At 34.0% G+C, this 14,573-nt stretch overlaps 1 protein-coding gene across 1 annotated transcript in view; it reads left to right on the plus strand.

Annotated features, from left to right (window-relative positions):
• Positions 1-28: 28 nt before the first annotated feature.
• LOC106884335 (uncharacterized) overlaps positions 29-14,573 on the plus strand; it is a 21,470-nt gene continuing 6,925 nt past the window's right edge. Inside the window, exons 1-4 of the mRNA XM_014935671.2 lie at positions 29-143; positions 5,414-5,473; positions 8,481-9,626; positions 10,251-10,430. Coding sequence (XP_014791157.1) covers positions 129-143; positions 5,414-5,473; positions 8,481-9,626; positions 10,251-10,430 — 1,401 coding nt within the window. The 5' untranslated portion in view covers positions 29-128. The remainder of the gene's footprint in view (positions 144-5,413; positions 5,474-8,480; positions 9,627-10,250; positions 10,431-14,573) is intronic.

The following is a 14,573-nucleotide window of genomic DNA, read 5'->3' on the forward strand; positions in this document are numbered from 1 at the left end:
TATATAGCTATATAAAAAGTGTTGACTCCCGTCCTATTTGAACGCTTCCTGTTGGATTGGCGGTTTTGAATGAAACGTCTTGGAAGTTTATGGAATTATGAACGTTGCTTGAAAATATACCTGTGCTTATGGAGAAAGAAGAGGTACGTCACTTTAGATAAGGAAATTCATTTTCAGAATTCTTCTCGTCTTTCAGATTTTTTTAAGATTTGTAGATTTTTCTTCATTTTTATAAAGTTTTGTTTTTACCACTTGTTTCATTAACGCACGTTGTCACAATATTGACTTTTAATAAAACTCGTGTATCATTGAAAAACTCTGACAGTTATTTTGTTTTGTTAACTTTGTCAGTAGTTTCTACATAACTATTAATATAAATTCTTTTTTTTTTAATCGTAGCATTTGGTGAATTGTAATAATTTAAAAATATCGTCTGGCTCTCAATATCTAGTCTGCTTTTCAGTTTGTGACAATAAACATAAATAATAAAAACGAAGAAAATGTAATTAGCGAAAAAGTTAAATATTTAAAAAAAAATTCAATTTAAAGAATAGTAAGTATTCCAGGAGACTTAATATTTATATACTAAAACATTTTTTTTTAAATGTCAAAATTTTCTTAATTGATTTACCCAGCTTGCAAAAACAAAACATAGTCGAACTAGACCATGTTCATCTTACGAAGAATATGTAGAAATTCGAAATAGTCTGAACTGAACGAATCTTGTTGCACAAGATTACTTCTGATATACATTAAGTAATTTTTGTGTATTTGTGTGTGGGTGGTTGGGTTAGAAAACACGAAAAAATATCAATAAATGAACGAACGCAAGTACATGCTTGTTAGAGTTTGTAATGAGTTTGATAGACTTGTATTAACAGTTCTCAGTAAGTTTAATTCTTTAGGAATTTGTAGCTCTGCATTATCAAGAAAACTTTTTGCTTTGTTCTGAAATATCGCTTATAGTTATTTAAGTTTTAATTATTTGTATATAATTAGAAGCAAGAGCCGAATTCTGCTTTACGCACGTCATATAGTCCCTCATAACTTAAAAATAAAAAATTAATTTTCAGAGTTCACACGACTATGAAAAATTATTTAAAAGTTTTTCGAAACTTAAAATAATTTTTTGGTTAGTTTCTCGAATTTTTCTTTTTAAATCATACAGTCCGACGGCAATAAATGTGTTTATGGGGAGAGACAAGCGAGGAGAATCTGAGATGGTCGAGCGCTCTGACACGTTTAGTGTAAAATGTAGATGTGTAACCTTAGGTCATCTTTGCTTGAAAAAAATTATAATTAAGGAACTCATCCGTGACCATCTCTTCCAAAGGCAGAGTGCACTTGTGGCCACATTATGTTTATGCTTATCCACTTTAAGTCATTGGTTCTTAACCTACTGGGGGAGGGGGCTCAGAAATTTCTTAGTGGGACGTGAGCCCTTGAAAAATAGCAGGAACTTCCCCAATTATATTTGTTATTCTCTTAACGAGAGCATGGTTAAATAAGTTTATGAAAAAATGCATAAGTATCGCCTTATACTTTGAGTTTTCTTATTCTGCTATCTTAGAGCCGCTTACCATTTTCTATACTTATTGACCCTCCCCTTCATATCTCACAAAACCCTCACTAATTCTGAACTGTAGCTTTAACATTTGCTTTTATTTTGTAATTTTTTTTATTACAAGACCGAGGTTAAGAACTACGGTATAAAGCTTAGGTATTATCGTATAAAGACAAACATCTTTTTCGGTTAAATAGATTATAAACAAGTTTGATCCACAGTTTTCATATATATGATATAAAGTGATTCTTAAAAATCAAGAGACGTGCTGAAACATTATCAGATCATTATTGTAACATACTAAGAAATATTAACTTAATTTAATAAATGGAAAACTATTCTTAAATTTTAGGAAGATAAAAAGCATGATATATTTAAAAATCTGAAATAAAGCAAGAAGTATGTAATAGGTTCTACTATTGCTCAATTTAATAAAGTCTCAAAAATATTAAAACCTAGATTGGAAAAATGAAAAATTTTAACAATAAAACCAGAATTTTCAATATTAAATGTTTGTTAAAAATATAGTAAATTTTTTTTTGTTAGCAAAAAAATAATAATAATAATAATGTTAAACTAAAATTCAGATTTAAATATTACAGAAAGCACTAGGTAAAAATCTAAAGCTATGCAAAATCTTTTCTTTTTTAAAGAAACTTTCTTTCATATTTCATACAAATAAATACCATATTTTATTGTACAAATTTTTCATATAACTTTTTAACTTTTATTCTAAATTAAAAATTTTTTGGGGCTAGCATTCTAACTTCGGCCTTGACATTACTTTACATGTGCCTTAGCTTTTGTTCACATATTTGTGTTGTCTACTGCACTAATTCGCAATGAGTACAAAGAAATGCAAGTATCTTGAATATATTCAATTTGGATTCGTGTGCCCCCAAAAGGGTGACACAGAAGTCCCCCAGTGTGTGATATGTTACAAAAATTTGAGCAATGATGGAATGCGACCCTCACGCTTGGAATGCCACTTGAAGACAACACCTCCTGCTCTTGTAGACAAGCCCAAGGCATTCGTTGAAAGAAAAAGACATTCCTTGAAGCAAGCTAACTTGGACAGTAGTGGGGCATTTCAGCAACAAACTTCAATGGTTGTTGAGACTTCTTATGAGATCACCATGTTGACTGCAAAGAGCAAGAAGAGCCATAACACAAGAGTCTCTCATAAAACCAAGTCTACTCTGTGTAGCAGAACTTGTTCTGGGGAAAGGTAGTGCAAAGAAGCTTTCTCAGATTTTGCTATTAAATGATACAGTCCAGGGAAGGATAGATGACTTATCTCAAGACATAAAAGATCTAATTCTCGACCAAGTAAGAGATCCTCCTGTTTTTGCTATCCAGTGTGACGAAATGACTGACATTGCTCAGTGTTTTAGGCTACTGGTATATGCTCGTTTGGTGTCAGGCAACTGCATAAAAGAGGAAATGTTGTCCTGTCACCCTATGGATAGTTGTGCAACAGCTATTTTTCATGATGTATGAAACTTCTTTCAGGAAAACCAACTTTTGTGGGATTCACTGGTAGGGGTGTGCTCTGATGGAGTCTAGGGTGAAAGAAAAAGAATCCATCTGTTGTAGGTAAACACTGCATACTTCATCATGAAGCCTCAAAATCCAGAACCTTACCCACTGAGATGAGAACTGTCCTGAATGTGTTATCAAGGTTGTCAACTTTGTTAAAGGTGGAGCCTTAAACAGTCATCTTTTCAAACTGTTGTGTAAAGATATGGATTCTGAACATAAACATTTTCATGCACCACAACACCATTTGAACCTTCATGGCCAAACTCGACCTCTAGAAATGTTGAATTCAGCAGGGAAATACAGCCAGTTTTAGTTACTTGGATTCTGCTCTCATTCAAGGTAACCTTGATTCTGAATTGAAGAAACAATCGCTCATCTAACTGTTTTGTAAACGGAATTTATCAGATACTTCCCAGATATAGATGAAAAGCGTGAAGCTTGGAAATTCATCAGGAACCCATTTTAGTTGTGAAGTGACTGATGTTTTGGATGAAGTGCAAGAGGAATTTCTTGAACTCAACTCCTCATCTAAGGAAGACTTCAAAGAACTGGATCGTGAAACATTGTGGATTAACTAACTTCCTGTTTACCCTCTGATCTCACATCAGGCTCTTCAAATTTTAGCTCTGTTTGGATCCAAGTATCTTTGTGAAGCTGCATTTTCCATGCTTGTTGCTGTCAAGACCAAGTACAGAAACAGGCTGAATGTTGAAAGCGACTTACATTGATGCACTCTCTGGCATTCAACCATGCAGTCAAGATGTTGTCACTAAGAAGCAGTGTCCAGTATCTCACTAATAATGTGACTAAGTATCCCACATTTTGTATAATGTGATTATATATAAAATCCTACATATTTTGTATAATGTGACTAATTCATATTTAAAATCTGGAGGGAATTTTATTCATAGATGCAAGGGGGTGTGGAGAGAAGGGCAAAGAACCACTGGTATAAGTTAAATATGTGGCTGCTCTTTCTAGCATGTTGATAGACCTCGTTAGGGGAACCCTTCTAACGTCATTAAGAGCACGCTCTTTGGTAAATTTTTACAATCAGACCCCCACACGTTTCACTAAAAAAAAAAACCTGAAACATATACTAATATTTTCATGATAAAATTGGCGATTTACTGTGCTTGAGAATACCTGTCCATCTTGGTAAAAAGGAGGCCTAGGCACAACGTACATGTCTGTCCTCAGCAGTCCTTCAGTATTAGTATCTGGTTAGTACAGATACAGAACCTAGTGTGTAGTGGACACAATATAGGTGGCAAGGAGAGGACAGGAAAATGAATTGGGAGTGCCCAAGTGGAGGTGAGCACAGTCGACCTCCTGTGGGGTTTTTTTTCCTTTGTGTGTAGAAATAGAAAATGCTGAAAGAAGACAGTACATCTATAGGTTACTTTACTTGAGTAACTTTTTGCCTTTCTTTAGTCTGTCGTGTCATAATTAAACATTAATCAAATACATTAAATTTCAGTTTCTCTTGCTAGTATTTTACTTACCCCAAACTTTTCTTGCTGCATATAATAATTAACTACACTATTTTGATTTTAAAAATAATCAAGAATTTGGAGGAATTTTACAAAGAAAGAAAATGCTTTTTGGGACAGTTTAACAAAAAGTTCTCAAAATTATGCTGGAAAGTTTTAATTTAAAATACTATTTTAAAATGAGAGGTTTTGTATCCCAGAACTAGAGGTTGGTCATGGATAGGTTGGTATTGAAAAGGTTAATATGTGTTAATTTACTGTGTTCATTGTCAAATATCTTGTTTCTGAATATGTAATTGGTTCCTGTCTGATATTGTGTATAATATCTATGAAGAGGACACCTAATGATGGAAATTTTTCATAAAGTTGAGCTTAATAGACCAATTATAATCTTAACTCATCACAGAGATTTACATTGTACTTGAATTTTTTGTTCAATCTGCACTGCATACTATCAACTTGTAGCACTTTTTTCTAGCACATATTGTCACTAATATCCAAGATGTGATAATTTCTTCTCTAATTTAAATTTTAAAGTTACTTGGCAGAGGAAGGGCAGTGCCTCCAAACCTTTTTGGGTACTGCTAGATGGCTAATAGACAGCCAGGTTAATATGGTTATTCAGTTAGGACTTCTCTTAACTACCCTAATTCGCAGTTGACTCTTTGGAGCTCTTCTGTTATGCAATGAATCACATTCAAATCCATCTTCCTTGCTCTCACTACCAGTTAGGAAAAAGTGTTTCCGTTAACATTGTTTTCTTTCGTTATCTATGAATCTGTTTCAAATCCTGCAATGCTTTTTCTTGTTGCAGCTTTATAAACAGCTATTACTTATGAAAAAGGAGTATGCCCGTAAGAAAAAGAAACTTGAAGTAAGCAAGCAGAAAGCTGTTTCTTTTTATTTATATTTTGGCTGATTTTTTTAAAAAATTGATTTTTAATACATTTATGTTTATGATTATATGATGATGATAGTTTCTTTCTGTCAAAAGATCATAAGAGCAGCACACTTTTAAGTGCCTATGTAACCCAATCATTGATGTTGTATTCCTTTTCTTTCTACCTGCACTTAAAGCGAGTCAGTCTATGCAATTTGTTCCCACTCTTTAAACTTGGAGATCTAACCACAGTGGTTCAGCAAGCTATGACTGCTGCAGTGACCAGCAAGCTGTAGATTTTACATTGGAGTGTCCTTCTTGGTGAGTTGCCATACAGGGCTAGAAAGCTTCACATAACCTGGAATTGCTGGAAGAGTGTCAGAGGGCACAGGACTATCTGAAGGATTCTCCACTCCTTGATTTGCTATTGAGGTTAACTCCCTTTTTCCTTTCCCAAGGCACTCGTAACACAGGGACAATTTGTGTTCAGAGATTTTTTCATAACATGCTAATTATTCTAGAGTTGGGATCCTGGCAGTGCTACTACTCCAGGTCGGAATAGACCTGGGAACAATCATGGCTAAAAAGTTGTTCTACATTCATCAAGACCCTGGATACAGTTTAGTCATCCCTATAATTGTTGAAATCTAATATAATAAATGCAAGAACTAATTTTTGTGTGTCTGTGTGTCGCACTTAGACCCCCCCCCACTATTTAATGACCCTTCTATTCCTCATGATGGGATGAGAGTAATAGTAGGCATAGACGGTGAGGGCAGTGGTGAAAACAGATAAAGGAAAAGGAGAGTTGTTTTTTATTAAAAGTAGTATATTGATGGTGGCAGTGGGAGGAATAATAAAAGAGGAGTGGGTATGTGAGAGAGAGGGAGATGACGTACAACTTTAAGTATGTCTCTTTGACAAAGTCCTGTTGCCAATATACTGAACACTATCCTTTTTGTTTTATCTTTTGCTTTCTTTAATACACACACTCACACACTGAAATAAGTTTCCCCCAAATTAAACATATCTAATATAACAAATGTGAATTTCAGTGTGTAACACTTTTTCAACATTAATAAATGTTATTGGATCTAAAGGTGCATGTGTGTATATGTGAATATGTGTGTGGGTTTTTTTACACGGGAGCAGAGGATGGAAGATGAAAAATAAAATTTAATGATATTCATGGATTTCTTTATCAGCAAAAATGTACATGTACTTCTTTCTAATATTTGTGGTTAATAGAAAACACTTGGTCCATAAAATGTTTGAATCTATAGTTTAACTAACTTAACAGTTAGGCTAAATAAGACCTTTTGATATTTAAGTACTCAATTTGATTTTTACTTAAGAGCACTTAACTCTGTTTACGATCACTAATACTCCTAGAAAGACATCATTGCCACAAAATCACATGCTCCCACATCTAAACACGAAAATATTCACTTGTCAACAAAATATAAACAAGAAACAACTAATTTGTACTAGCTTTAAAGCTGCCTGATAAGGTGGCTTTTAAGCTAGTGGGATATAATTCTTACAAGAAACCCTTGCTGTGATTCACTTTATCTCTGCTCAAAATACTTGTTTCATCATCATTTAAGGAGTTAGCTTTTTTCTAACTTTTTACATTTTGCATTCAAATCCAGCTGGCGTCAATGATGCTTGTCATCCTTTCAAGGCTGATAAAGTACCAGTGAAATACTGGGGTCAATATAAGACTTGCCCCCTCCACTCAAACTGCTAGCCTTGTGCCAAAATTAAGATTTATTTTTATTATTACAGTGAACCTCATTTCGAGGTTCTGCCAGTTTTTGTCAAATACAGTCTCACACTCAAGGCAGTGTACACAGGTGCATTGTTGTGATGAAATCACCACTCCCCACTTTGCCACTGATTGGGGCGTTTTCATATCACCTCATCTTGCAGACACTTCAGAACTGCCAAGTAAAATGTCTGGTTAATAGTTTGACCTGAACAAACAAATTCTGTGTGAACAATTCCTTTTGTATTGATAAAACAAATCAGCATTGTCTTGACATTGGACTTCACTTGACACACTTTTTTGGGGTATGGTGACATTAAGTGTTTCCATTGGCTTGATTGCTGCTTTGTTTCTGGATCGTATCTGTAGCACCAGCTTTCGTCACCACTGATAACTTTCAAAAAATGGTTCAGATCAACTTCCAACTGTTCTTTCAGTTTGTGACCTGCATTTAGTTGTGAGCAAGCAAGGCACAAATTTTGCTGCAACTCTTTTCATTTGAAATTCCTTGCTCAAAATTCATTGGCAGGAGCTCCAAGACACACCAGTCGTATCAACAAGTTTGTCAGTTGTTCAGTGACAGTCTTCCAAGATGAGTTCATGAATTTTCATGATGTTTTCGTTTATTTAGGAAGTTGATGGTTGTCCTAAACCGGGTTGGTCTTCAAGTGGCCATTCCTAAAGTGTGAAAACCACTTGTAAGCTTGTTTTGCTCATGACAACATCCTTATAAGCTGTTTGAAGCATGACAACTGTTTTGGCTGCCATTTTCCCCAGCAGGAAACAGAATTTCATGGAAGCATGCAATCCCTTCCTTTCAGCCATCGCCAAAATTCAACAGGCGAGAATCACTGCCAAACAGATGCACCATGTGGCAGTATGACGACACATGATGCCACTGGTTGGCAGATTGATGCCTGAAGGTCGCATCAAGTGGCTTCTAGCTGTGGGAGCCTGAACTACAACGGGCTTGTCTCATAGAACATTTCCAGTTACTTTTAGGTACCTCTTCATAGTTGATTACATTGATCCCTGTGCTCAATTGGTACTTTATCAAGGATGAAAGGGAAAGTCAACCTGTTAGGAATTTGGACTCAGAACGTTAAGCTTATAATAATAAAAAATAAAGTAAGAAGGTTCCAGCAATTATTGCATAACCTAGACTTAGTAATGGAATTCCTTTTGTATTTTAATGATGACTAAAATACTTTTTCTTTTATATTTCTTTTGCAGCTTGCGATCCAAGCCAAGAATTCTCAAGAAGTACCATGCAGGGAAAGAATATCAACACAATTAAAAACACACCCTGCCACCTGTGAAATGGGAAATAAAGAATTCTGTTATAAAAAAGATAAAATTAATAGTTCCCAGGTTGAAAAGATAAATAATATTTGTGTTTCTGAGGACAGTCTAAAACTTTCATGTAAAACTAAAAAATTACTGAACATTCCTTCCAATTCTATTGAGCAAAAAACTGATCCCATTAAAACTGAAATTGCTTCTGATTTCAAAACTAGCTTTCCCTTACCCACAAACTCATTTCAAATGGTTGAAAGTGATTGTCAAACATCTGGGAATTCTGATTGTTCATCTGTATCTTTAAATACCTCTAAAATCTTATTAAAAACTAGTAATGACACTCAACATAAATGGAAAACATGTTTATCTAATTCCTTTGCTTCTGGTGAATCTACAAAGAAAATGACTCCCAATGAAACTAGTGAAACAATGGAACCACAAATAACCATTTCTACAAATGTAAGGGAAAGTTCTGATTTAGTATGTTCCTCAAAACGAGTTAATGAAGAAAGATTGGCAGTTCCTTTATTACAAGAATCATCACATATTGAAAAACAAAATGATTTCAAACATAATCAACTTGAAATCGATAACAGTTTAAAACGTTCTAATGAAAATCCTTTTGACTCCAACCATATTTCAAAATCTGATGAGGAACTAATTTCAAGTGAAGCATTGCGTTGTGCTATGGTCAATATTCCACTTAAGTGTCAGGAAGTAAGTAGTAGTTTACAGACTGGTGATGACTGCATAAAGAATCAAACAGCTTTATTGAATCGGAAAGAGGTAAATAATGATACAGATTCCCTCCAGATAATTAACTCTTCAGCTTCTCTCTTCAACTCAGATCAGAAAATTTCATCCCAGTCTTTGCAATGTTGTCACTTAAATCAAAGTAGTAAGAATCAGCCTATTGAAATAATGGGTAGTTTATCTTCAGATCATACTAAAAACTCTGATGCTAAAGAAAAGCAAACTGAGATTCTGGATAAACTAGTTGTAAGACAGTTTCAAAAAGATCCTTTTTCTGTATGTGATTTTCAAACAATCTGTGATTTAAAATTAACAAGAACTGAAAAGGTAAATATATTTTTATTGCATGTATTATTTTCCCCTAAAATACACACATGATTATATACCAACTGAAACTTCAAAATGTTTGTAGCTCTCTTTCAAAAACTTAATATCAAGTTTAAAAGATTCTTGTTTAGCCCTGACCAAGCAGATCTATCATCAAAAGGATTCCAGCCATGACTGTCCCCATTGCTCTTTGTATTGAGATAGTAGTGTAAAATTTGGCTGCTAACAAGTTGTGTGACAACGTAGAGCTTCCTCATTGACTCGATATGGAAATATAATGCCATAATTGTGGAATACAATTTCTTTTTAATAAAATGATGACTTAGTTCATTTGTTGAGAAAATATCTCAATTGGTGTATTGGTTCCTTGAAATGTTTCAAATCATATTTTATCCTATCAAATACAATGTAAAGCTTTCTTACTTTAACTGCAGTTTAGTTCTGTACAAAGCCATTAATTAGTTTAGTAGTCACTTTTCATTATCAGTCAAAAGTAGTGTTTGAAGCATGATTACAATTATAAACTCCATTTAAAAAAAAAGAAACCTGGATATTTTCATTTCATAAAAAGCATGTTTCTTTTAAGATGTGTATGTTGATTTTCATATTGTTTCACTTTTACAGATTCCTGATAACAATGAAGTTGTCAGTCTTTTGAACACAAGTTGTAGTGTTTCCATTCATAGAGACTTTACTGTATGTGAGAATTATTTAGTGGGTGTCACCAAATCGGAAATTCTATTCTGGACATATACTAAAAATGAAGACTGGCACATAATTTATCAGTGGAAAGTTTCTGATTATGTAAGTGTTATTTTTATTAAGTTTAAGAAGCTGGAAGAGAAGTCTTTCAGTTTACACAGGTTTGCCTTTAAAATGACATATTTATTTTCTGAAACATTATCATTGACTTGCTGTAATACTTTCATTCACTTTTAAAGTATCTGTAATGCAAGGTTATTTAAATATAAGGGAAATATTTCGAAATATGTCTCATTATCATAGGCAGTCTGTTGGTGGTTGATGATTATTTGCCATGTGAAATATCACTAGTTGTATTAAAAGGAAATTGTTCTCTCCTGGTCTCTGTCCTCAGCTGCAGATATTAATGTTCAATCTCTTTGTGTTATATTTATCCACTTGCTTCTTAGTCAGTGGTTGGTTGGGTGTAGCCCAATTTACTCCTTTCTTTCTATGATACTGGTTGTTCAAAGATCAACTATATTGATGTTATATATTTCCAGCTCCGATGCCATAAGTGTAGTATGCTCCTCTAATGTTCTAACATAACATTGAGCTATATAAAGGTTTGATGTCTTGCATCCAAGTGAATTTTTTTGCTGTTGTTCAGAGCAGGAGACAGCTGGTGAAATCCTTGTTAACCGAGGTTGCAATAGATCTAATATACTTTTGACTTATCGGCATTATTTCATAGGATTCCTTTAACCCATTTGATATCAACCTGCCTGAAATTGCCTCTGACTCTGTAGTACAAATGTCTTGTTTTCAAAAGTTTTGAATTAAAATCTTCCATTAAACCTTAGTTACAATTTATGTTCCTAACACTAGCTTAATGATAACTAAGTTATTTTACTAAATTTGTTATATTTAAAATTAATTGAAAGAAACTTAGAGCATCTCAACAGAAATATGGTAACAAAAAGGTTAAGTACTAGTTTCTTTTGCAATTAGTAGCAATGCTTTCTCAGCTATAGTATACAAAACTGACAAGGATAGGCCAAGTCATTGATTCTACAACCACTAGTGATGGGCTAGTAGATACATGGTGACACAGCTGTTGACTCGCCTGAATTCATTTGTTCCCTTTTGACAAGTTTTGATTTTTATCCTGCAGGGTGTCCCAAAACCACCCTCCTACCAAGCAAGCATGATGGGGCTGCCAGTTTTTTCCTCAACAGTTTGACTATACACATTGTATTGGCTTGCAGGAAACATATCTAATAGCCTATTAAAACAAATATTTTTAGAAAGTTTTGGTATTCAAAATGCTATTAAGATTGAGTGGTAAGAAATCTGTTGTGATGTAAGTACAGTTTGCTGCATCAAACAACTTAATACATGTTCTATTAGAAATTTTTTTAAATTCAGTATTTTTATATAGTACTTATTGATTCATTTATATGTAATTGGGTAGTAATTCAAGACCAATTCCCATTTAATTTTATATTGTATTTTGAGTTAAATGGTATTGCAAACTTATCACTTTCCATCAAGAAACTTCCTTTTCATTGTCCTTTAACGTCTGTTTTCCATGCTGGTATGGGTTGGACGGTTTGACCAGAACTGGAAAGCTGCACCAGGTTCCAGTCTTATTTGGTTAGGTTTCTATGGCTGATGCCCTTCCTAATGCCAACCACTTTACAATCTGTGCTAGGTGTTTTTAACATGACAGCACTTAGACGTGGCACCAGCACGAATGCTGGCACAGGACTCTAGTAGGCCAATCCTCTTCACAAGGGGGAGCAGCCCTAACACTTCTGCTGTGGAGGATAGGTCCTGAGTACAGCAAAGTGACGGTATCTTGGTCCTTTGTCATCTTGTCTGGTGGTTTGTTAATCCATAAAAGTACATACTAATCCTTGAAATAAGATATTCTGATAGTTTTGTTTTTTACGGAGAAGTCATATCACAGAGTAAGTAAATGTTGGTTTTTAAATTCATGTTTTAGGGATTGTATCTCTTCACACAAAATGAGTAGTGCAAGTAAAAAAAAAAGTTTGTCAATATTCAGAGGCATATTTAAAATTTGGATTTATACCCGCTATCCATGATAAACGGTCACCTTTCTGCCTCTTATGCTAACAATGCTTGACCAACGAATCAGTGAAACCAAATCGTCTTGAGTTGCATTTGAAGACAAAACATAGTGCGTATGTAAATTCAGTTTTGAATTAGTCTTTGAAGAAGTTTGCAAAAAGAACAACTGTAATGTCTCTGTTTACTACACAAACTGGTGTTAACACCTGTTGTACTCTTGAGGCTAGTTATGAAATTTCATTACTCATTGCTAAATGTGGAAAAAATCATACTATTGGAGAGGATTTAATTAAACCATCAATATCAGCATTTTTTAAAACAGTCCTGGAAAAAGATAAGTTGTTCAAGCCATGCTACTCGGTAACAATACTGTTAGAAGAATAGATGAAATGAGTGAAGATATTGAAGTACAACTTATGGAAAAGCTGAAATCAAAAAAATTCTCATTACAAATGGATGAGTCAACTCTGAGACAGCGAGGTCGTATTGCTAACCTATGCAAAATATATTGATAAAGGTGAATTTGCTGGAGAAATCATATTCTGCGAATCATTAACAAATATCTTTGAAAAACTGAATATGTTAAATAAACAACTTCAAGGATCAAATAAAACTCTTATTGATGCTAAGATGAAGATATTTGGCTTTGTTACATTCATTGAGTTATGTCAAAAGAATATTTTTGCCAAAATTTTTAACCAGTTTCATTGGCTAAAAAAAATGTGTGGTGACCGATACTGCTGTACTTGTCATTGTGGATCATATGAAAATATTGGCCTCTGATTCGAAAGAAAAATTTTCTGATTTAAAACAAATTGATTTTCCAACTTGGGTGCTGCTGCCAATGCTAGTGGATATATGATGTTTCGATACAGTACCAAGAAGAACTCTCGGAAATGCAAAATGATGAGGCAGTGAAAACTTTATTCAATATAAAAGGAGTGATGTCATGGCTTTGTGATGAGACAAGAACTAAATGCCCAAATTCAACCAACTTTGCAAAAAAATTGTTGTTACCGTTCCCATCTTCATATTTAGCTGAATGTGGCTTTAGTGCTGTAAATGATTTGTTATTGAAGAAAAAAAAAATCAACTGGATATCACTAAATGAGAAGACTTGAGACTAAAGCTGACTAAATTGGTGCCTAATCTAAAATCTCTCTGTAGCAGGCATGAAGCACAAGGATCTCCCTAACTTTAGTATACTTATTTTATATATCTGCATTTCAGTTTTCTTGCTCGACACTGTTCTGTTTGGTATTATGATAGCGTACTTTGTCGTCGGCCCGACTGGATGAGTGACTGAACTGTGTGCCTCACCAACTGCCCCACTCATTATGTCTGTTAACTATTTATTTGTAGTGAAACAGCCCACTTCTCTGGCTTGGAGGTGTCCTCCACAACACCTCCAACTTGAGATTTTTTTCTACACAGTATATTTTTTTTCTCCCTCTATCACATAGAACAAAATCTTTTTTCAATCTCTTATCACAGAGAAATTTCATACAGTTCTTCGATATACACCTGTCAACAATTATTTTTTTTCAACCCTATCTATTACACAGAACAAAATCCTTTTTTTAATTTCTAATCACAGAAGCATTAAATTATTACATAGTTCTCTGACACACATCCATTGGCAATTATTATTATTCTTATTTTTCAACTCTATTACACATTCAAACCACGCTATTCGGATATATTCCACATACTAACACATGAGCTACCTGACTGAATTCCTTCATCAGACTTGTATTATTATGAAAGAAATATGTAATCAATCTGCCCATTTTCAGTTCCACAAATACACAATGTTTTGTTCTGGTCAAATGATTCTCTTTAATTTCACTTTGTCACAGTATTTCTTTGCTATTTTTACTTTTCTTTTTTCAAAGGAGTTTGCTGTTATTTCTGCACTCCTATTTTTTGTAACTTTCAAAGCTAAACGCAAAACAACAAAAAATGAATACTTTAATTTCACATAAATTACTTAGTCATATTACTGCAGGAAATTACTCTGAAAGAAATTTTTGCAGAAAGGTGAATAGATTGATTACATATTTCTTTCGTTATGTTATCGCAGTTTTGTGAGATTTGGCTGTTATTTCTAGCATATGGATAGCCTGCTTGAAGGGCAAGGACGTAGAATTGGGAGGAGAGGGTGTTAGG

This window comes from Octopus bimaculoides, chromosome 6, assembly GCF_001194135.2.
Source record: "Octopus bimaculoides isolate UCB-OBI-ISO-001 chromosome 6, ASM119413v2, whole genome shotgun sequence".
Taxonomy (NCBI): domain Eukaryota; kingdom Metazoa; phylum Mollusca; class Cephalopoda; order Octopoda; family Octopodidae; genus Octopus; species Octopus bimaculoides.